The sequence below is a fragment of the Ammodytes marinus genome (genome assembly GCF_949987685.1).
Source record: "Ammodytes marinus genome assembly, chromosome: 3".
NCBI lineage: Eukaryota > Metazoa > Chordata > Actinopteri > Uranoscopiformes > Ammodytidae > Ammodytes > Ammodytes marinus.
The window spans coordinates 23240264-23267369 of record NC_137232.1 but is presented as its reverse complement, the minus strand read 5'-3'; the positions used below and the strand labels follow the sequence as shown (position 1 = coordinate 23267369).

Here is a 27106-nt window from a genome sequence, read left to right as displayed (position 1 = left end):
TCTATGACATCTTCTCTTACCAGAGGGAATTATATCACATCACAAGGCCACTGAAGCCTAGTGCCTGATTGCAAGTGGAGAAAGACGAAGGGCAGGGAATGGTGGACTGATGGAAGTGACGGATGGACAGATGGAGGAGCTGAGACTGAGCTCCATATTCAAGTCTGTATTATAATGGCCCCAAAAAAAAAGATTATGGAAGCCTATGGCGCTTGGGATTTTAGATTGAGCTGGGCGAACGGAAAACACTTTGTTGTGTGTTTGTGTAGTGTACCTGTACGTGACGTGTACAAAGTAATTCATCACTTACGCCTTTTTCTCAGCCTTGTCTTTGCTCTTGTCCTTGTCTCTGTCTCTCCCTCTGTCCTTCTCCCTCTCCTTGTCCCTCTCGCGGTCGCGGCCCTTGCGCCGGCTGCGACTGTGGCTGCGGCTCTTTTTGCGGCTGTGGGTCCCTCGCCTGCTCCGGCTGCCACTCTTGCTGCGGGAGCGCCTGGAAAGGGGAAAACAAAGAAGACAATATTTTTATATATGTCTTTTTTTCCCTCTATTAATAAGAAGTGAGATTCTTGTCACCTTTCCTTTGATAAGCCTTCTAAAATTATTGCAGTTTTAAATATCACCAACCTTATCATTAATATACAATGTCTCCCGATCGTCAATATGGCTGAGAAATGTTTAACTTAGCGGTCAGCTATGCACGTCAATTTGGCAACAGTGAATGCAAACAGAAATGGGAATAGAGAGGGAAATGGTTGTGATTCAGTTCGACACAAAAAGGACTGTATTGTCGTGTGTGTGTGTGTGTGTGTGTGTGTGTGTGTGTGTGTGTGTGTGTGTGTGTGTGTGTGTGTGTGTGTGTGTGTGTGTGAAATAAAGACTGTCTTAACAGAGTTGTCTTATACTGTCTAATAAAGTATGTCACACTGAATCTAAAACCAGAATCAATCAATCAACTGGAATTTAATCTAGAATCTGAAATGTACACGCCGCCAATCCAATGCGAGACCAACTTTGTGAAAATTGTGACTTTACATTAACGCTTAGAAACGATGTATCATACACGTTATAACCCAATGTCAAATAAAACTCACTAGGATAACATTTTCCTGTAGTGGATCAATTCATCCTTCATTGGATGGACCTAATAATACAATTATATACGATCACACACACCATAACAAACACACACACACACACACACACACACACACTGAAGAAATGGAGCCAATTAGAGACGGGCTCGGAGGAAGGCCTGTCCTCTGTATTGATCCTGACACTGGCCCTCTGGTCTCCCAAAGATTTACGGCGAGAGATTTACTCTGTTAGTTATGACACAGAAACATAACACACACACACATACACCACACACTCAGTTACACACGCACACCACTTAAACACCAGTTAAAAGAGAATTGAAAGAGTAACTCATGCCTCTCGTGCCATACGCAGAGAGACAAATTACCAAAACCTAACCACTTATTTATGTGTCACTGGTTGCACATGCCTCTATTAATGCAGACAAACCCCTTCAACGTATTCTGCTCATTGGGTGTGTGTGTACGTGCGTGCGTGCGTGCGTGCGTGCGTGTGCGCGGGAAGGACCGTGACTTGAAACCCCAGTAGAAATCGGCAGCTGAGATGCCGTTATTTTCCATCATCTATCATCTATCATTTTATTGATTTGTCTATAAAAACAGTCAAACCTGCTGTCCACGAGCTTTATTGCTTTCCCCTCTTTATTAGTTTGCAGTTTGGGACATCCAGAGCTGTCTCTCTCCCGACAGAAAACTAATCATTTCCTTCAGACGCCTGTCACCATCCTAACAGACAACACTCTGACAACTGTTGCCATCAATTAGGCTGGGGCCGTCCTGATCACTGGAGAGTAGATGCACTCGTTTCATGGTCTCCAAAAGAGATACTACTTCAAGAAGAAGAATGAAAAGAAATCTAAAGATCCACTAAGGTGCAATCTGCAGTGAACAAACCCTCATAATATTTCAAAAGCAAAAGGTCAGACACTGACCAATATCATTAAAACATCCCCCATAAATTTAGCACACCATGTTTACAGTAAATGAATCAGTTTCAACAAAGTTTTGCTTCACGCTCACTTAATATTTTTCCAGTCAAGTGTTATGATCAGGGCCATAAATTATGATTCACTTTTTTTTTTACTGATTAAGCTGCTGGTTATACACGATTTATCACAAAATACAAGAAATAATGGAATGATCCATCAAGGTTTCCCAGAGCCCAAGGTGACATCTTAAAAAAAAAAAAAAAAATTGTCTCAAAGAACAGTCGAAAAAACAAGAATATTAGAACTACTCTAACAGGGGACAAAAAAACGTGTATTTTATTTTTTAAATTTAAGAAAGTAATTTTTAAGGCTTTAACTTGTAATGCATTTTTATCTTGGTTTTATCAGTAGTTTTTCCTTTGGAATAGTGAAAAGTGGCCTGTATAATTTCCCACAACTCAAGAGTATGTATTTAAATAGCTCAGTTTTTGGATCCAAACAGAACAAAAACCCAAATATACAGTGTATAATAATCAAATATGATGAGGAGAAACAGCAAGTCATCACATATGAGAAGCATTAACCAGCGAATGTTTGGAATCTTAGCTTGAGGAACTGAAAAAAGTGATTCATCGGTTAGAAAATGATTTGCGGCTATGTTTGTCGATCACCTGATCAATTGACAAAATCATTTCAGCTCTTGTGGTGGTATACTGCAGTTAGTTGAGCAGATGCAGATGCCTTAACATTATTTCCCCCAGTAAAGCCAGTCTCATTGCATTCTACGGAACAACAGATACAAAAGCAGACACCCTGGAGTGATTATCAAATATTATATTGTGAAATATTTAATTAAATTATTATGAAACATCTGATTCAGAGGCAGAGGTGAAAGCACTCATCAGTTACAGGACCATTTGATTTAGCATGTTTGATGTCGTGTTTACTGGAGCTACGATTTGGCTTGTCAGAGAATCACATCTAATGGAAAAAGGGAAAAAGAAAAACATTGGCATTTTTGAGGTTTGGCGTCTCCAGGCGAGATAATCCATCAATTGCTCAAACAGACCTTGGAACGAGTGGATCTATGTGTTGACAATGGCTCGCGTATGTTTGCAATCAACCGTACATGAGGGGGAAATACAACAGCGTTGCAGTGTTCCAACTGCAAGCCTAAGTCTTATATTTACAGCCAAGCAAATTGTGGCCAGAAGCAGCAGATGCAATAAACACAATCGCTCTCTTTCTGTCTCTCCGTCTCCCTTTTCTCCCCTCTGATGGCAAAAGAAAAACGGCCCACTTCTGGGGTGTGCAGCAAATTAAATTTACTGTAGTTAATAGAGTGAGCCTGTGCTGCTAAATGTCAATTTCCTGACCAAGTCCTTCCCCTTGGAGAATGATTAGCTAATTTGAGGCTGGGGATAAATGGGCTAATGCAGGACACACACAGATAAACAGCCACGGTTGGACCCCATGCCAAGCCCTTCCCCTGCTTTACATTTCATTGGCCTTATTATCTCCAGGGAAAATGGGTCCCCCAATGGCCTAAACATATTTTCATTCCTAATAAAAGGCCCTTGCTGGTTGTCCCTACATCCCCCCCCCCCACACACACACACACACACACACACATACGCTGCCTCCTTCCTCCATTCCTCCCTCGTTTCGCAGTCCAATCCATTAAATCGGAGCTCTGCGATTGGCCAGGGCCGTTTTCCCGGTGAATTATCAATAGAGTAATTATGCTGCATGTTGGGAGCTGGGCTGAAGCTTATCGCCGCTGACCCCCCGGTGTGCGCCAGGATATGATCCCTCGCCGCGGCCCATTGGGGTAATTATGTGGTCGGGTGTGAAGCTGGATGGTGTGTTACACTTATCAGTCTGTATTCTATTTTCTGTTTTCATTGAAAATTGGACATTAATGGCAGCGACGCGATTACCCACTAGTGTCAGATACACAGGTGAACATCTCCACTGCAATCTGAGCCCCAGTTAAATCATTATTCATACAGTGAAAAGGGATGGAAGAACACACACACGCGAAACACAAAAAGACCAATCATTCTCACTGTTCCTTTAACCTTATCTTCCCTCCCCTTTTCGGTTCATATTGTTTTTTCGTTGCCCCCCAAAACCACCATTCTCTTTAGGGAAGACGAAGCAAAGTGTCCATATTATATTCGTATTATATTCACCAACATAACTGCAGGGAACACAACAAGGGATGTCCTCAATGATGCCCCGAGCAGCTTCCCTGTCCATTAGGGCCAGTGTGGCGCAGCAGTGATTAATGGCTATGTAACTTTAACCCTATCGCATTTCAAGTGAACGCTGGCGACAGTGACCCCTGTCTGACCAGAGTCTCTCTTACCAGCAATACACTAAAAGCTAGAGAAGAGTTATCATGGGGTTTGGTTTTAAAAATACTTTTAAAAGTGACCATCTCAGTTTCCTGGCTGGATATTGTATCGATGATTAGTCATAAAAATGATTGATAATAATAATCTAATTAGGATTTGAAATTGGGATTGTTCAAGTGTAAGTTTTGCATCTTACCATTATTTTGATTAATTGATTTGTTCAACTACATAAGCTACTCTTTCAAGCTAGATGACCATCCACTACAGAATCATTATTAAAAATCTTTTGTTGGCACATTTTGTGAGTCTAAGCCATTGGTGAGCTATCCCTATCATCATTTATTCTTTGTAAAAGGATGAGGTAGTCTGCTTCTACAAGCAAGTGCAACAGTAGACGCCCATTAAGCTTAAAATATGGACTGAAAATCAAAGTATGTTGTTTCAGTTTTTCATATAGGAGAGAAAAGTGTTCTAGGAAAAAGTACAAAAATGGACAACGAAAGCCTCAGTGCATCAGAGGCCAGCCCAGGACTGATCCAACATCTATTAATCGTCACTAAACTCGCAGTAATTCAAATCACGGTAAGCCTTTAAAAAAATATCAATTGCGTAATGTTAGATAGACAAGACTAAAATGGTGCCTAATACAGTTTGTTTAAAAATGATAGGTGGTGCAAGCTGTCCTCTATCGAAAAAATTTAAATTAATTTATGATCAACTTTTTCTGGGTGTTTTTGTAAGTGTTTTTGTAACTATGAAAATGGCATTTTAAAGCACATTTGTTTCAAATGTTGGGTATTCATTCATTGTTTCTACAATAAATTAGACAGCATTAACCATCCCGCCAGTGGTAGAGACCTATAGAACCGTAAAACCTTAGCTTCGAGAACTCTTCAGCCAGCCACACAGGCACACGAACACGCACACACTACAAAAAAGCCTGCCAGTCAACTTTTCCAAGTGACAGACAGATTGAAACTAAAAACGGGCCTACAGAAAGTGAGAAGATCCATATTTGAAGAACTTCATTAATGCGCCGTTCCCCGCCGAGTTATTTCCAGTGACAGAGAGCACACAGCAGCAGCTTCATGTTCCAGTTAAAAGTCACTTTTTCTTTTTTCTCCCATTTCAATGTGTCTGAAAGCACCTTGAGTGAGCAATGTGCATTTCCTGCTGCCAAAAGACGTGGAAAACAGCTGTTCCTGCCCGACGCTGCCTGCTGAATGGAATGCAAATATGTTAACCATCCAGAATTTATTACTTTTGAGTGCTCTTCAAACGCAACGGCAGACACAAGTTTAATTTATGATATTCCTCTAATTATGAGAGCTGTTGAAATCATTTCCCAAGCTGCTTCCTCCTTCCAAGCAACCACATTATCGGTTCCCTCGGTTCACAGCACACGCACGCACGCAGACACAAACTCATGCACACCAACACAGACATGTAAATATACGCATACAAACACACACACACACACACACTAAATAACACACAAGGAATCACTGCAAAGTAGCTGATTGTGAGCAAAATTAACACAGCAAAGACGGAGCATGAAAGATTCACAGCAATGTTTTTTCTTCGTCTCCCTCCGCCTCATAAAAGCAATGTTTAGATTTGTCATAATCTTCAGTTTGCTTTTAATTTAGCAGTCGTAAACACAAACGTCTGCGATGCCCTGCGATGCTGTGAAGCAGAAATGAGACCCCATGCAGGCCACCCACTAACTACCTCCCATACCCACCCAAACACACACATACGGTTACAACAAGGTCAAGTCATTTACCAGAGTTCAAAGGCCTTCAAAGACGCCTCAGATCTATATGAACCTACAACGACCAGCCAACGATGAGGGAAAAGATGACTTTCTGCAGCAAGATGTGGTTTCAACGTGCGTGTGTGTATATGTGCATGGATGTGTGCGTGCATAGTACACATGTGTTGATTACCTAGCATCGTCATTGGCGCATATGCCCAGTGTCACTCAGCCTCCACGTCGCAATCCTAAACTTGGCCGTCTGGTGTGCCCCCGCAACCTTTGACCCCGTGCAGCCGCAGCCTGACATGACACCCATTAGCAGCTGGAGTCGAGGGGGGCGGGGGGGGCACTCAGCCAAGACACAAGGTCAAGTGAAGGTCACATTTAGACTAGGTGCTAACTTGCCAACTCACTCACAGCCACTCATGCAATTGAAACCCACTTTTCCCCCCTCTGTACATTAATCACGGGCCAACGGAACAATTAGTTACACCGAGTTTAGGAGAGAGAGTTGTTTCGGTTGCCGTTTTTCCCCAATTCTGTACCGAGGATGAAAAGCACAGACGTAGAGAAAAAGTTGAAGGACAGAGGAGAGGCAGGGAAAAGGGAGTGCAGACTAAACAAAGGAAGACAATAGGTGAAAGACAGCAGGAGGTATGGAGGGAGAAGTATAGCGATAAAATATCGAAAAAAAAAAATGTAAAGTCGGGGAGTGAAGCTCAACCAGGGTAAGAAAAAAAAAAGTCAAAGAATTAAAAAGGAAAAGAAAAGCGAAAACAATTGGGACTTATGGAGAAGACAGCCGTGCTTCACATCAAGCTGGCTCCAATTAGCAGGTGTGCTCTCAGACGCTCGCTCTCCCTCCCTCTCTCCCTCTCTGGTCAGGGAAGATGTATTTTTCTGCCTTTTATACTCATGTATTTATGAAGTGGTGGGAGATCTGAGAGCCCTTAGCATAACAGCCTTTTATTGTTTAAATGTGGACTGCTCGGGCCCTGTGTGCTTAAGTGATTTAGGAACCTCACAACTCCGGTATACGAAAAATCATAAACGCTGAGACAAACCATGTGGGTGGACTGTAAAAAGGCACAGAGGAACGGGCCGAGAAAAAGCAGACACACATTCCACTACTAAAGGGAAACTACACTTAATTAAACACCCCAAGACACAACTGGAATAGTGCCCTGTAAAAAACATAGCACTATTAATTTCCCCCTCTTCAGTCGAATAACATAAAGTTGTCTTCTGACAGAACAGAGGCTTGCCTCATAAAGAAGTTTCTTAAAACAAATTATATTGCATGAACCGCTGTCAAAATTGAATAAGGAGAAAGAAAGATGAGCACTGAAAGAGGGATAAAGAAATGAAAAGAAAGAGAAAAACTCTCCACATGAGGGAAAAATAGCTTCTCCCCTCCACCACATCTGTCACATATTCTCGTAGTGTACATGTCCCATGCACAGAATTAGAAGTAGCCTGTAAGGACAGCCGGTTGACAACACTGGCCCGTTAGCATATCAACATATTTCGGCGACAATCTCTTTAAAAAATGTCAGGAAAAACTGCATAGATAAGTTATATGTTTTAGGATGACCATTATGATTTATTATTGTTTGCTGCAAAAGCTTCTTCTGAGGAAAGTTATTGCTGATGCAGCCATGGTCAATATAATTTATATATTTTTTTACATTCCTCAAGTATTTAATATCTTTATATTTTCTATCCATTTCATGAAAATCTAAACCTTCCTATTCCTTAGCAGCAATACGTTAAAGTTATTAATATTCAAGTGAAGGTGTCAAAAGATCCATTGAAAGCAGGATCCAAATGACGCCACATGTTTCAGTGTTGGTATAAACGCCATTCATTACACATCTGCAGTAGCGCATGAGAGACGGGGTGCACCGCTTTGTTATTTCACTTTTTTCCGAGTGTCAATATCCCGCAGAGTTTACAGGGAAATCTGGCAAACTTCCACTCCGACAAAACTGTTGACTGCATTTAAAATAATTAAATTTTTCCTGCTTTGATTTCAAGCCAAGAATTCCCGACGACGGGTTCTCTGTTCAACCAGTCACAGAAGTGTTCTGCTCTTTGTTCAGCCAATCATACGGCGGTTGGCCGCGTATCCTTTGGACGATGCATCTATCTCCACTTCCTCCTCATGTCCCAGACTCTGCCAAAAAACACCCAAACAGATAGACAGAACAAAGCGGGAAGACAAATTTCAAATAGAAAAACTTGTGCACATGCTGAGAAAGTGTTTCATTACTTTCAAAAAAGATTGTCAAGGTTTCAGTCAAGGCGCACATGATCCTTATTTCATTTCTCTCTGCTATTCTCTCTCATTGTTCTCTTCTTTTTCCACAAATAAATTACTAAATGTGTGAGTGAAACCACATGCGTGTCTGTGTGTGTGTGTGTGGGTCTGTGTGTGTGTGTGTGTGTGTGGGTTCATGTGGTGCCTTCGCTTGTCCAAAGTGAACTGACAAGTGCGGGCAGTGGTTCCATTAGCTGGCAATTTGCTCTCAAGTTGTCCGGGAGGGAGAGGGGGAGGGAGGAGGAGGAGTGTTTTTTGGCAGGACGACGCACATGGCTCTGCTTAGGACGAGTAAAGTGAGGTGCTCGCACACATAATCCCAGGCCATCATTCACACACTTGCAACCAAAAACATGCAACATCTTACATGTGAATATGACACCGCCTTAATGGAGATCAATGCCTCTAATAATGAAAACGGACAATTGTAAAAATGCACATGTTTTACTTATGTTTGAGAAAAAAAGAAAAGAGAGAAAAACATGTTGATGAATGTGTGTGGAAAGGAAAAGTCAACACTGATATTATTATTTTGAAGATGGCTGTGCCAACAACGTATTGAAAAGAAAAACTCTTAAGTGTACACATGCTTCTTTTAAGAGTCCCAGAGAATGATGGTGTCCATATGGTTTGAGCCGGCGGGTACAAGACAAACACGCCTGACTGAGGTTTGTCCATGCATGCTCTCTTAGTATGGGTCTCTACGGACTGGCTCAAAACCTGGCCGCTGAATCACACACACACATACCTTCCTGCCTCCCTGTGTGTGTGTGTGTGTGTGTGTGTGTGTGTGTGTGTGTGTGTGTGTGTGTGTGTGTGTGTGTGTGTGTGTGTGTGTGTGTGTGTGTGTGTGTGTGTGTGTGTGTGTGTGTGTGTGTGTGTGTGTGTGTGCGTGTGCATGTGCTTGTGCATGTGCGTGTTTGTGTGCGTGTGTGTGATACAAATGTTTAAAAGTGCAAAGAAGAACTGTGGACAGACGGTGGCGTTTATCTGTGAATAAATTAGGAGCAGAAGCTGTTAATTAAAAAGGGGTAAAAAAAAGAAAGCACAGATAAAATAAAACGTAACCAATCGGCTTCTTGGCAAGGTGACCTCCGAGTGCACCGGGCATCATTCTAGGACCCACTATCCTGCTGGGCAAGTGGCACTGGGAGGGGTCGGGGGGGGGAGGGATGTGCAGGTCCGGCTATGAGCAGCAGGCAACTGGTAGAGCTCCCCTCCTCTCTCTATCTCTCTCTCTCTCTCTCTCTCCATTTACCACTGTCTCTCTCTACCTCCCTCCTTCTCCGCCCAGAGCGTTATTAGGCCCCGGGCACTGCTGCGGCTCCAAACAGCTCAATGACAACACACAGGGCCTGCCAATTAGAAATAATTAGACAGTCATTTCAGTGGCAAGTCTTTTTAAGTGCATATATAACGATGCAATGATGCTTATTAGCCGGCCTGAGTCGGCGAGGACCAGGGCCTCAAACGCTTTGGCGCTGGAGAAAATAATTATGCCAGTGATCACAAAGCGGGCTGCACATCTCTGTACTTCACCTCCACGCATTTCAAAAATGCACTTCATTAGCTCCCGTAATTAATCCTCCATTAATTGCAGGAAAAGCCCAGTTTACCTCCCTTCGTTTCTAATTATCATCTTATAAATAGTTATGCTTCTAATTAATGTGTTCATTAGGCAGGATATTTCTCTCAAAGCCTCGCTGGGAGCCAAAGGTCCGGCTCAGCTCTCTCTGAAGCCTAACCAGCCAGAAGGTGAGGCCATCCTGCCTGCATTTGCTTTTATTTTACTACATTCAACCTCCTAATTGGCATTTAAAATCCAATTTGGAAGAACTTCAAGAAGCTTAAACAGGAGAGAGAGAGAGACAGAGAGAAGGCAGGAAGTAAAGAGAGGGATACATTTGGTGTTCATTTTTTTTTGACGATGCCAGAGCAAAAAGCATTTCTGTCTCAGTCTCTCTCTTGGTCTGGCCAGAAGGATGAGGATTTTTAACTGTCACAAAGTGAACACAATGAGGGCTGATTGCATGGTATTAGTCTTTGGCATTGTAGGGCTTTTATTTTGCAAAACAGTGCACGTGTGACTCCACTACATAAACAACAGTAGGAGTGTCATAGTCGCTGGGTTTCAGGCATCAAACAGCCAAATGCTGTCTTTGGTACAAAGATATAAAGTAACTAGTCGAGTCTCTATGATACTTAAATGAATCACAAAGATTGGAATATAAATGAGTACTGGATAACAGCAAATAGTGATTGTTTCAAAGTGAAATTCATCTCATCATCGGGAATTTGGATAAGTCAACTTAATAAATGCTACATTGCTACCTATAAGAAATGTGTCTATCTCTCGTATACTACGATATCACTATGAGTGGCCAATCTGATAAAACAAGTTACAAAGAACAGAAAAAACGAGGAACAAAAAACTTCCCAGGGAAGGATACTTAATCATCCACATGAACAGGTATGTATGCTAAATGAGTCTAGGTGATCGACTTCACAAACCACCAATATCTGCAAAAAATGTTGTTGCCCGCTTAATTACCAAATATAGCCAATTACCTCTCTTTACGACCATACTAATTTGAATTATTTACTCTTGTGTGAATGATCCCCCTTTTTTATTTAAACACAAATCAGTGTGCTCAAGTAATTTCTGATGCACTGATTAAGTAACTAATTTCTATAAACACAACAACTACCTCGCCAGTCAAGGCATTAACATGACAGGCTTAATGTGTCATTACTCCCAGTTTGTTTAACAGATGGATAAAAAAAGAGAAAAGGGACAACTCTTTGATGTTGAACTAGTCTTTGTTTGGGACCATTGGAATAACTCCCTTTTTTGATCGTCTGTGTCTGTGTGTGCGTGTGTTCGTGTGCGTGTGTGTGTGTGCGTTAAACAGTGCAGACTGTATAGCTAGGTTGCTACCCAGGGGAGCGGGCCGGTGTGTTGTGAGCCTGCAGGATGGAGTGGGGTTGGGGTTGGGGGTTCAGTGGCTTGGCAGCAGTGAGGGGTGGGGGTTTTCCTCTGGCGGTAGAGGGGAACACTGCTCGCGGCGAGGCGGGGATGAAAGAGGCTGTCTGTGTCAGTCACTTATTCCTCCCTTTGGTAAATAAAGGTTTCTGACAACAAAGCCGAGCAGCGCTTGACTGGCCTTTACAGCGGATAAATAAAAGAGACAACACAGGGAAAGAGAGCAAGAGCGAGAGAGAGAGAGAGAGAGAGAGAGAGAAACACAACAACAAACATGTTCAGATCTCACGGCTGGAAGCATGTTGATTTTTATGGAGTAGAGAAGACGCAGAATAACTAAACCAGGTCTTCTTTCAGTTTAAATCAACACTTTGCAAGTCCGGTAATAGGAGAAGACGGAAGAAAGGGCTAAATGTCATCCTGTAGAAGAAAACAGGTGGGGAGTCCATGGGATAACAGACAGATTCATGAACAACGAGTCTGCTGTTAAAATTCCACTACAAGCCTGTGAGAACACTACGTTAGATATGGCAACTTAAAGAAGAACAAAGGATTTAGGCGTTACTCTCATTTAATTTTTGGTCTTCTGTTCCAATCCATCAGCACCACCACTCCTAATGCCTTATGGTTCTCTCATAAAAGGCTAAATCTAAGCGTTTTGGTGTTGAGGAAACCAGGTTTCACTTGTCATTTCCTTCATACACACTCTCAGGGCTGTTTCCCTTATGAAACAAGTGACACCCAAAACCACCTGCTGTATCACACATACTCTCTAAACAAAAGCACAGGGGACCTGACAGGGGAATTGCTTAACCAGGAGGAATTATTAGCTGGGAGGCCAAGCATCTCGCCCACGATACAGTCGCTGATTTTCTGATCCTCTAACCTCACCTCTGTCTTCTCACAACTGCCCTTCCCTCCTTTCCTTCCCTTTCTCCCCCTCCCTTCAGTTCCTCACCTCAGCCCTCGCCGTCTCCAAGCCGCCTGGATGACCTTGCGAGCGCTCCATGTCAGTGCAAGGCAGGAAAAGCTATCTAGCAGATGTACGACACCTCATCTCATACAGGGGAAAATTGCTGCGCGAAAATAAATACCGGGCCATCGCTCAACCCCAGCATGCACACATGCATGTGTACACACACACACACACATGCATGTGCACACACACACACATGCATGTGCACACACACACACATGCATGTGCACACACACACACACATGCATGTACACACACACACACACACACACACACACACACACACACACACACACACACACACACACACACACACACACACACACACACACACACACACACACACACACACACACACACACACACACACACACACACACACACACACACACACACACACACACACACACACACACACACACACACACACACACACACACACACACACAGTCCTTCTGTGATGTCCACTGCATGTTATGGAACTAAAACCTCTAGATGAACTATTGTGTAGCAGCAGCAAGAGATGACAGAGTGGCTTAGTGCACGACTGTCTCATAAGCAGAAGAACAGGGCAATGAAAACTAGCTAGCACTTGACGCTGCTCTTTAGTCAACCCTGACCTCTGACCTCTCTGAAGGAGAATAGCAGAATTCCCAAAAAGGGAATCACTCCAGTGTCACATTATAAGTCTCACATCCATTGTCTTAAAAGGTGGAGTCAGCGATTCTAAAGAATGCTTGTTGTTGAATTCACTTGATCAAAATCAGTGAATATCTCCTCATGATCTGCTACCTGTCCATAGTATGTGCGCTGATCAGAAATCTGGTGTCAAGGGGGCGCCTTTAGCTCAGTTGGTAAGGCGTCCCCCTCCCGGGCCGGGCCCAGCAGCAGACCCGGGTTCGATTCCCACCCGCGGTCGTTCTCTGCATGTCACTCCCCTCTCTGCCCCATCTCACCTCTGTCTCTCTGCACTGTCAATAAAAAGCATAAAAAAAGCAAAAAAAATAAAATAATAAATGAATAATAAATAAATAAATAAAATCTGGTGTCAATACACAGCCTAGGCTTTGCAAACTGGTATGTAAACAAAGTGGCCAACAGTGGCTACTAGCAACATGACTGTTTACAGAGGCTGTGTATGAACACTGGATTTGTTTTTTTCAGCGCACGCACAGTACAGACAGGTACAAGTGAATTTGACAACAAGCATTCTCCAGAATCACTGACTACACCTTAAATGCATGAAACCAGGACTGGGACCTACACCGAAGTTCTAGAAGGTAATCAAGGGGGTTTTATTCATAACACATCCTTTGAACTTCTATTTTAGAATAATAATAGATTGAAAACCACACAATAGACTTGTTAGACGTTTTAGCCATGACCTACAGTGGCCACACTTACATTTTAAATTGTGGCCCCTGACTGTCCACCTTGGCCCAGCCAGCGTCCTCTCCAAGCACCAGTTCTGAACTCATACAGGCCTCTGTGGCTCCGGGGTGGCTGCCATAATCCAGACTCTGATCGGCGATGCTAGCATGGTGAGTGGTGTGTTTAGCTCGCTATCTGTCTCCTCGAGGGGAAAGCCGGGATAATTAGAGGTCTCACTCCCCTTTGAGTCATGACAGCAGCCCAGTGATGAGGCCGCTCTGGTGTTAGCAAGGCTAAACCCTGACGCTAGCACTCTCAACACAAAACTGAAATATTAATGAGGAGAACGCAAGCATATATGTGTGTGTGTGTGTGTGTGTGTGTGTGTGTGTGTGTGTGTGTGTGTGTGTGTGTGTGTGTGTGTGTGTTACAGTACCATCCACCAATAAATGCAATGCTCAGCCTCTCTTTGATGGGTCAAGTGGTGGATTTTGCTCGCACCTGCCGTTCCTCCGTGTCTTCTAACAGTGCCTCTACAGTAAGTGAATGACGGAACTCAACTGACAGAATGACTGACTGAGCCACACACATTTAACCCCTGCTGTGAACCTCACCATGAAAGCCTCTGCATTACAGCGCTGCGCCGAGCTCACCTAAAGACGTGCCTGTGATCCGACTGTGATGAGAGAGAGAGGGCTGTGTCGTCTTTGTTGGAGGCCGGGTACACATCAGATGACTGTACACTGCTGCTGCCATACTCCACTCTGCTCTCTCCCCCAGCGGACTAGGCATTGACACCAACAACCACCCACCCCCTCCCCCCCACCACCACCACCAATGAACATGCATTTACGCAAATCTGCACATACATGCATACGGTCAATCAACCTCACACATGCTTGCTGGTGCGCTCACAGGCAGGCGCGAGCACACACACACACACACACGCATAAAGCCTGATATGCCTGCTCACATCAAAGAGAATAAACATTAATGGCAAATAGGTAATCTGCTCCTCTTGTCTGTTTTACATTTCAGGGCAAGATTGAGTGCCTCTGGGGGACCTGGCCCTCCTCTGATGGAGGCCAGGAATAAAAAGGAGAAAGAGAGGAGAGAGGGGAGGAAGCAACGATAGATGGTAAACACAAGATAGAGCATTATTCTTATTTCATGTGTTTCTTTATTTTTTATTTAAACATGAGAGATTGAAAAGAGGGTAATACTATTCCCTCCCTGCAACCCACGGCGGCCCCACTATGGCCCTAATCTTCTCCCCTGCAATATTCTGATGCCGACATTATTATTCTCATTTCTTCTGAATAATATCCCCCCCTCTAAAGCCTATCTGTTCTCTCTACCGGTGCTCGCTTTTGTCTTTTGCTCTTCATTTTCCTCCTTTAGGATCTTCCCCCGCTCTCTCTCCTTCCCCCTGTGCTAGCTCGACCTATTCTCACAACTCTTTTCCATTCTCTTCTGACTTCTGTTCCCCTCTCTCTCTCTTTCTTCTCTTCACTCTGTGTCCTCGGTCTTCTCCCTTTCATATTCTGAAGGTGGTGCAGGGCTGGTGTGGCTGGGAGTGGGGGAGAGGCAGCACCTCATATCCTATCTACGTATCAATCATGAGGTCCTGTCCACTCAATCCTCCTCTGATCCATCAGCCAGCCTCGCAGCCCCGCAGCCCAACACACACACACACACACACACACACACACACACACACACACACACACACACACACACACACACACACACACACACACACACACACACACACACACACACACACACACACACACACACACACACACACACACACACACACACACACACACACACACACACACACACACACACACACACACACACACACACACACACACACACACACACACACACACACACACACACACACAGCTGACTAATGGCAGTGAGGGCACCTGTGCACAGCACACACATTCCACAACCTCAGTGGATGCAGAATGTGCAGTCCTGTCCTGTACAGTAGATGATTATAATACTACAGTCGCTCCTAGAACTACAGAAAAACACTCAAAATAATGAATTCAGGATATTCATATGATTTGTCTCATTAAGTCCTATTTAGGGCGTCAACTACCTATTATTTTTATCATCAACTCATCTCCCGATTACTTTCATTCAACATTGATATAATTGAAATAGCTTATTGTTCCAGACAACAGCATAAAACCCATAGCAAATGTTGTATACTCTCAAACAAGACCAAGAAACAAGACCAAGAAAAATGTTTTCCTTTTTTTTGCGTGCAATCAAACAATTAACAGACTTTCAAAATTGTTGATCATTTTTCTGTCGTCCGACACATAATTTAAGCCATTAGTCCTTTCAACTCTGCTTGCATTTACAAGACACAAACTGCAGCTGCTGTCACATAACTGAATCCCTTTTGACATCAGTGCCTGATCATTTTGCACATCCCCACCTCCAGCACCGCCTCCATCTGGTAACACAGCAGCGCCAGCCCAACCCACCTGCTCCTCGCTCACCACTAAGCCGATTACAGCACAGCCCTCCTAATCACAGTGCAGCGTTTCTAAACACCAATGTCATCGACTGTAGTTCTAAATCTCCTAAAATCCCTTCCACCCTTCATCTCACACCGCAAGAGTAATGCCATTTCCGACTGATGTTTTAATCACCAGTGCTGCTGTGAGTGACTGCCACTGTACCACAGAGAGTGTGGGGAGCACGTGTGAAAACTGTTTGGGCAAATACCTTTCTACAAATGGTTTCAGTTCACGGTGCAACACAGAAATGTCTTGCTTCTGTTCTGAAGCCACAACATGTTCTGTGACCATTATAGGTTTTAAAGTTGTGTGTTTTTATGACACCATCAACAACTGTTACATCAAAATGTCTGTTGCATCAAAAATGTCTGTTGCATCATCCATTCATCCTTCCTGACATCCATGTAATAAAGATATTAGCACACGTTTTTCCCCCCATTGTGATTAAAACCTCAATTCTCCCCCACAGCCATACACAAGTAAACAAAGGGCCTTGCTCGCGCATATATTATGACAACCGTTTCTTCAATTGTGCGTGTGTGTGTGTGTGGGGGGGGGGGGGGGGGTGGGGGGGAGGGTTAAAAACAGCACAGTTTACTGGTTCATTAGCAGCAGATTAGCTATGCTAATGACATGGACTACAACACACAGAGACTTCGCCATTATGCTCTGTAAGGGATGCACGACTGACTATGCGTGTGTGTGTACATGTGCGCCGCGTGTATGTGTGTGAGAACTTGAAGTGTGGTTCAGGTGTGTACACAACATTATTCTTGCATGAATAAGTTAGTCCATGCAAAAACAAAACCAACAAGCTTAACCAATAATAATCATAATTCAACAAAGTGTGTATGGGTAATGATGTTTTAATTGCATTAATGAGTGAAATGGGAGCTGCTGCCATAAGAGATTTGGGAGGGATTGGACTTATGTTGCATATGACCTGCTGTCTCTGCGGGTCCCAGTTTCATTAATACTCACACAGTAAGACGGCTAGTGCGGGCAAACTGAGACACGAATACACGCACACGCAACATACTAATCCAGATCTAAGACGCAGGTTTCCATGTGGCTCCATCCGATGACAAGAGACATAAATATGAAACGATGTGTTTGTTTACACTGAAGTAAACTTCCAAAAGTCTTATTGCTTTTCTAATGAGAAAAGTCTGCGACGGCATTCCACATAGTGATTTGTAATACAAATACCCTAAAAAAAGGCGTTTACATTCAGATTTATTCGCCACTCCCAAATGATGCAGCTCTTCACTCCTTCTCTGTATGTATTGTATGCTTCTTTTCTTGTGTATAAATGAAACATTTTGTTAAGGATTTTGGTAAAAACATGTTTATTTAAAAAATGTAATGGTATTAGTTAATATTGCTATGGTCTTTGTTATTAGGCACTATTCCAATACCTTGCAAAAACTGTGCAGCAATATATGAGTAACTTTTTGTTATGTCAAGATCGCATCAGTAAATGATCAACAATATAAAGTGTGTGTGTGTGTGTGTGTGTGTGTGTGTGTGTGTGTGTGTGTGTGTGTGTGTGTGTGTGTGTGTGTGTGTGTGTGTGTGTGTGTGTGTGTGTGTGGACACCTTACCTTCTGTCTCGACTGCGTGACCTGTGTGCGCGGCGGCTCCTCCCTTTGTCTCTGTCTGCACTGCGACTCCTCTTCCTGCGAGATGAACTGTGGGACGAACTGCTGCTGGAACGCCTCCGTCTCCTGGAGCATGCCACACCAAACATAAACAACATTGTATTCAACTATTGGCAGGATCCTTTAAACAAAAGAACGTGCTTTTGGCAAATCAGCATCAGTAAAAAGCAAGTACATTTATTGACAAATGCCCGGTGTGGTCCATGAAAAGAAAATCCCTGAGAACATGCATTGTTATTACTTAACATGGCCATTTTATAGTTTCCATTTTTCATTATCCATAAAACAAACCATTGAATTTAAACACTTCCCTGTATCAGCTCCCTCCACACTCGCACCCTGCCATGACAAGCACCATCTTCTACTCATCATCATCTATTCTGAAATTCTTCCCTCTCCTGCATAAGTGAATGGCTGTATTCCTAAATAGTTTTACTGTTCTATCTAATACGTCCTAACAGCCCAGACAACCTCACCTATCATCATTCAGCAGCACTACTACTTTGTATTAGTGAACACGCTCTGACACTGAAAGTAGCAGAGCCATGCAGGCTGCCCTACAGTTCCTCCACGGGGGCCCTTTGGTGCTCTGCTGCTCTTTAATGTGGCTACAGCAATGTGTGTGTAGCGTCTATTTCCCAAACACCACTCACACCGCGTTCTTATTGATATCATGTGGCAGGACGCGTATTATGGGGCTGAATGTAGATGCAAAGTTGCAAACACCCGCCTTCCTCCAACACTACTGAACAAACTGTTTGAGCAATATTCATTATTTAAAATCTCTTCTTTTGTTCCACCAAAACCAAAAAATACCCAAATCTTTTGAGCGCACACAGACAGAAGAAAAACATACAAGGAGGTCCTATGGGAGCTTTGCAAAATAGAGGAGAAGAGAAGAAAAAGGAGAGCAATACAAATAGCGGAGAAGCTGAACTATCAAAACCGATTTGTACCACTTAGAGCGGCACAGAAAGATCCATTAGTATTCCAAAAGGCTGGATCCCATGAGCAGGGCCTTGTGAAATAACTTCCACAGTGAGTCCTCGTACAAGCACTTCACACATCACACAGAGGAAACACGCAGTAGTCAGCTGGGGTTTTCTGGAGGGTGGCGTTAAGCTCACGCATTTTCTCAGAAGCCAAACATAATGTAATAAAATCATAATGGCTCAAACATATGCGATAGGGGAAGTGCTGGCTTATACAGAAGCCTTTCACATGAACACACAACACCTAACAAGTTGGATTCCATGTCTCTTTTTCAACTCACACACACATATTTCTCCACCTTGGCATCTCGCACACGTAGCAGTCACGGACAGAATTACTCACTTAAGGCATACACTTTGTAGTCACCAACCGAGCGAATGAAGCACTCTTCTGTTTCACCACAAGTGAGGTCCTGTATATATGCAGGTTCAACATGTCACAGAGTGTGTGTGTGTGTGTGTGTCCTCTTTTATATGACCCCCCTATTTAAGGAACAAGTTTCTCACACAGACAGACACACTCACACAAGGTCTTGGTTAATTGATCTAAACGTATGGCTAATAGATGAGGGACTGTGGTCTCAGGGTTTACACTGCCCACCCAACCCCACCCCGTACAGACAGGCAATGACTTCCAATCAGCAGTAATGGACCTTGACCGAGGCTCATAAATAATTACTATCAACTGGCCTTGTCTGAACAGCCACACACAGCCAGTGGCAGCTGTGGATGGATGGAGGAGTCCAGCCACAAACCACTTGTAAAGATGTCTGATTATTAGTATTACCTAGCCTCCCCCTTTCCTCAGAAACTGCTCAACAAAAAGGTGTGCTATTTTGTGAAGCACTTGAGAAGCTTGAAAAGCAGCTATGAACCAGTAACTTTTTCGGTCTCAGCTAAGACAAGATTTTATATTCCATTATAAAACCAACCACTTAGAAATTATATGGCTTACCAAAGTAGTGGAGGCAGGCAGGTGGAAATTATTTCGCTGTCAAATTTCTTATCTGGGTCATATCAAAACAAAGTTCTTAGCAGGCATTTATTGTAAGCAGTACGGCAGGCCGTCAATGTTAACCGTTTCATGTGAATCACTACGGAGACTCAAATATTCCATCCTAAAAGGCTTCTTCAAGTATCCTTAGCATGGACCTGACTCACAATAGTGGACAGCATTCTTACTTTGGCTACAATGAAAAAAATATGAAAAATGAACAACTGTCATTATGAAATCAGAATGAAGCATTTCTTTAATTGAAGAGAATTCAAGTTTTTTCTGTGATCTATGGCTTTAAAATACAGCTGTTTGTCACACATTTGTTTCTGAAGCCGTAGCAAAACAAAACCAGTCAGATAAGTACCAGTTCCAATCCAATCGCCCTTTTACACAGGATATATTTTTGTTACCCTGCTTCACAAAGCCTAACAGCTGCATCAGGTTAAGCATAGTCACAACGGTGGATATCCACGTCTTAGGCCAACCCAGGACTTGCTTATCTAGCTAGCATGTTCACATAAACGGGGACGTTTTGCACTGTATGACCAAGAATCACACACATAAGACGGGTCTGCCATAGCCGCATTTTTTACACTAGATGAGCTCACTATAATAATAAACAAATATGGAGAATTAAACATATAGTCCAGGCTTAATACAACACAGGTGCTGCTGCCAAAACAGGGAAACAAGTCTGGCAAAATTAGTAAACATAATTAACCATTCCATTGCCTCATCATTAAGGGACTGAATAAATTACAATCATGTATTCTTTTAAACTAATCTGCTGCATAGCTTATGGTGTTTAGGACCATTTTAGCCTCCTTTTTTCAGCTGCGACCCCAGCAGTGTTTAAAGTTCTTAACTGAAAAAATTCAAATTAAAGAACAAATGTATGAAAGCATAATTCTTAAGTAGGTTTATGAGGACAGTATTGACAATGCTCTACTGCTTTAATCAGTCTGCAAACGTTGGAAGGGGCTTATTTCATAATTATTTTTGATAGCAGTAGGTAGTAAAATGTATTGACTGTCTTCACAGTTGATGGGCAGTCATTGCTGTTGCTTGCTGCCACCACTCGCCTACACACCACTGTCCCTCACAGTGAAAGCAACTTGTCAATGGGATGATCTGTGGCTGCTGGTCAGTACAGGTAGTAAGGAAAACACTAGGGCTGGTCCGAATTATTTGAATATCCGAGTATTCGTTTGTTAAATTAAATTATTCTGAGCTCAATTCAGTATTTGGAATATTGTTTCCCTTTTAGCATGTCTGACCTGTATGGGTTCACTTTGGTGAGCCTAAACTGACCTGGTTTTTTCTCTGTTTTATCTAGTGCCGCCCAATTTCTTCCCTAAAGATCTCTCACTACATTGGTCCATTTCATGACTCAATTTGGCCCATCTGATTGTGTTTACTTGCTCGATTTAAGCAATGCAGCTCAGTAGGGGTGTAACGGTACACGTATTTGTACCGTACCGTGACGGTACAGGCACGTATTTGGTGTTACAGAGGTGGACCGCGGTCCGTTCGTGGCGTACATAACGTTATTATATGGCGAATGTACAGGCTTGTTTTGCGGTGTGGAACTTAAAACTTGTCGTCGGAGTTCCCCCCGGACCATTTAGCCTCCGGCTCGGCTCGCACGTGCGCAGTAGCAGCCAGCGATTGAGTCTATTAGCTCCATGGTGAGCATGAGGGTCAGGCAGTGTTAGCAACTTAGCCGCAATATTCAGCGACTTTTCAGACCCCTCTGGCGACTCTTTTTTTTAAAAAAGCGACCAGCGACCAATCTAGCTACTTTTTCTGGTGTTATTGGTGACTTTTGGAGACCCTGTGCTGTCGCTAAAGCATGTATCGCTCTTAACACTTCTAAACGAGCAGCGGGTGCTCAACGGCCACTCCCCCGTTCCCAGAGCACTGACAGGCGGCCGAGTCCTCACGCAGCAGTCCCTCCCAGCTGCGGTCAGAGCAAGAGATACACACCTCTCCGCTCTAGTGTTCCGTTTGCATCACTATTAGCAGTTGTAGTAGCAGCGTTCCCCCCTCTTTTACTGTCTATGAGTAGTGCAAATCAAAATGTTATACAGTGCTTTCGAACAGAGAGCGAACTGCATGGCAAAATACAACAGGAAACCGGAGCGCGCAGCCCCCCTGTCATTCAAATCCCATTTGAGGGATAACTTCGGATTCCAAGTGAATTATGAAAACAGTGATAGACGTGTGGAACAATGTCGGCACACAGGTTATTGTTTCACCGCGATCGCTTATGTAGGAGGCAACACATCGAACATGCATGCGCATTTGAAAAGGCACCATCAGGTGTTTGGCTACTCTCACCATTACTGTGAAGAAAAACGAGCTGGGCAAAACCCAGACATTATTTTCTTTTTTATACTGAATATAAACAATCTGTCATTTAATTAATGCTGCAGTAGAACTTTTATTTGATAATTGTTATATTTTTAAGAGCACTTTAGAGTTTAAGAGAGCTGCAGCAATATTTTATTTTTTTAAAGTCAAAAAGACCCTTAAAGATGACATAGCCTTTGTTTACATACCAGCTTACAGAGCCTGCTGAGCATTAACACTATATTTTTTCATTGCAATTTTAGTTTATGCTGCACCTACACTAGTATTTAATAAGTATTTTATTTATTGGAGAATTGCAGCAGTATTTTTATATTTGTTATGCATTTTATTTATATCAATCAATCAAACTTTATTTATACAGCACTTTTCATAGAATCAAATGTAACACAAAGTGCTTAATACAACTCCCCCCCCCCCACACTCCCCACCCAGAGGTATGCATACATGCAAAAACATTCCCCCTCCCACCCATCCATACCCCAAAATAAGAAATTCATTAAAAACAGGAAGTGCGCTGAGGAAACGCCATCATCAGAGAGAAAACACTAGAGACTGTAAAACTAAAACAATTCAAAATAAATATATGTTACTGTCAGCTAGTTACTGACAGCTAAAGCTGTTCATTCTCCGTTAACTATGAACCGTACCGTACTGTGCTGTACCGTGACTTCAAAACCGAGGTACGTACCGAACCGTGACTTTAGTGTACCGTTACACCCCTACAGCTCAGGGTTCACAAACTTTTGCACATACAACAATTGTCAAATAATTAGTTTTATCTGTTTTAGCAATTGATTTCTGGAAAAGAAAAAATTTGAATTGATAAAGAAACATCTGTTATTTCATATAAAAAATACTGGTATTGATAAAAATGAATTAATAATGGTAAAAATAAATAAAATTCCAAAAGGTTCAAGGGGTTCACAAACTTTCACACAGCACTGTAAACAAAACCACAAGGGTTCCACAGCTGGGGTAAAGTGAGCCACATGACAACTTTTTTTAAAACAATCATATTTTCACTGCCCTTTGTCTTGAAAAAATTCTGCTAATGCCAATTTCTAGGAAACATCCTGAATTAATGGGAAATGTGTAAATTTGAGTGATAAATCATTTTAGCTCCCTTAGAGGGGAGCAAATGTAAAAAGTGGCTCAGATTACCCCGTTCTCCCCTACCACTTTTATATTTTTTTTTTGTGAAAGCAGAGTCAATTATAATGCCGGCTGAGAGGGGTTCCCAAACTTTTTCATGACTGTATATATATTCAAATTATTTGAACTTTGACCTAGTTGGCCGCTGCACTTTCAAAGCGCAACTGGTGATATCAGCTGTAGTAGGCTATGTGATGTTACCAGAGTGAGGTAAACTAAAAGCGGCACCAAGCGCATGAGGGAGAGAGAGATGGAGGAAGAATAGATTGTGTTCCTAATAACTCTATAGGCTACCACAACATTAGCGCGATTTCGGAAGGAAAAGTAATGCTTGGCGTAATGCTAACGTTAGCTTAGCTCAGCTGTTTGATTACATTCAGCGCTGCTATAGCCCATCATCAACCGTGACCAGCTTGCATCACGGGAATAGGCGGTCAATAATGGATATAATATGGACACAAAAGACTATCAATATTGGATCTTTGTAAGGATTTATAAATTGCCGAAAAGATGCACGTTCCAGGATGAATTGATAAGGTCCTGTACGGGTTACGATGGCGCAGAGGACAGCTGATTTGGAACGTAACAGCAGCTGTTCGCCTCCACAGGGAAAAAGTAAGGAACTCCGACTTTACCGTTCGAAAGTTATTAAAGCATCAACAAACTACGCAGCTTGCTGTCTCGGCTCACACACTCGGTTTCAGTGAGTACATTGGCATTATTAATGTTGGTTTGATGGGGTGTTTTTCTGGAACGAATATCCGAATATTCGCTCGGAAATACCAACGAATATTCGAAGCCTGAAAAATGGCATTCGGGCCAGCCCTAGAAAACACAAGCCAATACAAACAATCAGCAGGACTGTAAGCACACATCTTTGACTCTGGTAACATAGGCCTCAAGAAGCTGACGAGATGATCATTTATTTTAGCCCCTTTTTCATGGCCTGTGAAAGCCGGGAATATTCCGACTTTTTTTCTCCCTCGCCCTGCAGTGTAAACGCACCCGACACAAAAAGGTGTAACAGATTGATCCGGCAAATTCTCCTACCTCGGAAGGTAGTAAGATTCCAGAAACATTCCCAGAACGCTCTCTGTGTGTGAATGTGTTTTGCAGAACAGGGGCTTTGCGACTGTGATGTTTTCAAGACGTGCTAAAAGTCAAATTGTAACTAGGGATTTAAATATCCAGCAGCAGAATACAACTAGAAGACAACATTTTGGAGATGAAGAAAGTTAAAAAGTTTTGAAAAAGCTGATGAAATGATATACGTCACTCACGGCAACGGTGAAGCGGAACACTCCCCTCTTTCATTCTGGGATTGAGAAAACACTGATCCGCCAATGTGCTGGCTTTGCTTGGTCCAGTGTAAATGCACAGAGCCATCATATTGGCGGATTGTCATTCCATCAATATGCCAGAATCCCTGTGTAAAAGGGGCTTATATCTTACATAAACTCATCAGGGGAAGACACATTAAGACACTCTTGCCCTGCTAAGAGGTCCACGGGATCTTCTACAAACCGTTTCCCTACAGAATTGATGTATGGGCGGCATTGGGCGCACTTCATAAAATGCCAGTGGGAAAAAATAACTTTCTGTCATCCTCCTCCATAGGGAGATGGAAAGACAGCAGCAGCAGCAGTGCACTAGAGAGTGGGCTCCATCAGCACTCGCTTGTGCTACCTTGGATGAGAGAAATAAAAGCCTTTTGTGGAACTCTCACCTTCTGTCCCTGTCCTTGTCCTTGTCTCTGTCTCTGGAGCGGCTCCGGCGAGTGGACCTCCGACTCCGGCTGGCGGTCACCCTGCTGCCGGAAGACGACGAGGAAGACGAGGAAGAGGAGGATGAGCGGCGACGATGTTTTTTCTTCCTCTTATTCCTGTCATCCTCACTGTCTGACGAGCGCCGACCCATGCCGTCTGACTGTCAGCTGCCATAACACACACGCAAGAGTGAAGTTACTGATGAGCTGACATTTAGATACACTACTAAACCTAGGGCCTATCCGAAAACTCTTTTTTGCATAGGAAATTTCCTTTCCTATCGAGATGACCCGGAAGTGCTCGGCAGATAGGTGAATCCGAATAACCAAAATGCATAGGAAAGGAGCCTCGATTCATCCTTTAACCCTCCTTTAGCATAGGTTACTCCTGACCAACCTTTGCTAAAGGAACGTAGATAGTGGTATCCCATAATCCTTTACGGCGGCAATATTTAAAGCAACAAGCCACCGCCGGAGTTTACCGACTCTACACGAATACAAACGAGAGGTAAAACAGAAGAGAGGAGAGGAGAAGAGAAGAGAGGAAGATTTAACTCGGCTAAAACAAAATACCCCCCTCCCCTCTCCCCCATTAAGATAATAAAGAACTCATAAAAGACCAACATCATAATAGTTATTTTCGTAGCACATAATTTACACCATAAGAAAATAAAATACCAACTTCACATTTAATGAAGTTACTGGGGGCAGTTCATTTCAACATCAACATAAGTGTAGCCTCTTTTTATTCCACATGTCAATTGGGATATATGGGAGTGATTCTCACTCTGTTGGCGACAACCTGATTAAAATCAATATGAAAAGAACGCATGGATCGAACGAGCGCTTGTTGTAGTCCATTTTCGGAGAATAGTGTAGTTTCATGCTAGACTCACGTCAGCAATACTCGCCGTCGCGCAATGACGTCGGTTAGGAAAAGTGGAGTCGAATTCATTTGAAACAGCGCTGTCCTTTCCTATGTTCGATAGGAAGCACCTTTCATCTCTCCTTAACCCCGATGACGTTTAGGGGTTAAGGCATAGGAAAGGAGGCTTATAGGTTAGGAGATTGGACTTTTCGGATAGGCCCCTAGTGCGCCGACTTGAACACTAAGGAAACAATATAACAAAGCCACTTAACGTTTAACTAGGCTACGTATAGGCTTTAGAAGGCTATACAAAATGTTTCATTAATGTAGCTACTTTGACAACAGACGTCTGATAATGTTAATAGCCTAGCTGTATAGCCAGTTAACACAATGTCCAACGTAGCCCTTTACATTAACTACATGGAAGGAAGCAACACTTTCAGTAAATAGATAACAGATAAGCCTACAATAAACAGTTGTATGTGGAGGCTAGCTAGCACGCTAACTGTGCTAACCCCACTGACGTTTGGCTGAGGCTCTTTTTTAAACTGAAGCCTTCCAGCTGCTTGACAGTAAACGTGCTTCACTACGAAGCCAGTAAACGTTACATGAAAGACAAAAGTGTAACAAAAGAAAAGAAGAGGCGAGAAGTTACCTTGAAGGGGAAAAAAGCCCGCTCCTCACGTTTAAACCGTTGTGAAGCTCCTCAACTCAGCCATGCATTGCTCTGCAGACTCTACTCGTCGAACCGAAAGGCATCGATCGAGTCCAGGCGGTAAAGTCAAACACAGAGCAATCAATCTCATCTGTTATCAACCTGAGCTTGAACTAAGATTGCACTTTAATGATATTCTCCAGCCACAAATGAACCCTAAATATAGCACCATTTACACTTTTAGTCCTAAACAACTTTAAATGAATATGTATAAGCTTGATTGTATTCCCATGTTTGAGGTCACC

The 27106-nt window shown here is 43.0% G+C and overlaps 1 protein-coding gene across 1 annotated transcript in view; it reads right to left on the bottom strand.

Moving 5' to 3' along the window:
* The window catches only part of rsrc1 (arginine/serine-rich coiled-coil 1), a 128693-nt gene extending 101811 nt beyond the window's left edge, over positions 1-26882 (bottom strand). The window contains exons 1-4 of the mRNA XM_080025034.1: positions 26802-26882; positions 25240-25446; positions 17943-18065; positions 311-490 (exon numbers count right to left, since the gene is read on the bottom strand). Coding sequence (XP_079881160.1) covers positions 311-490; positions 17943-18065; positions 25240-25430 — 494 coding nt within the window. The 5' untranslated portion in view covers positions 25431-25446; positions 26802-26882. The remainder of the gene's footprint in view (positions 1-310; positions 491-17942; positions 18066-25239; positions 25447-26801) is intronic.
* Between the last annotated feature and the right edge of the window lie 224 nt (positions 26883-27106).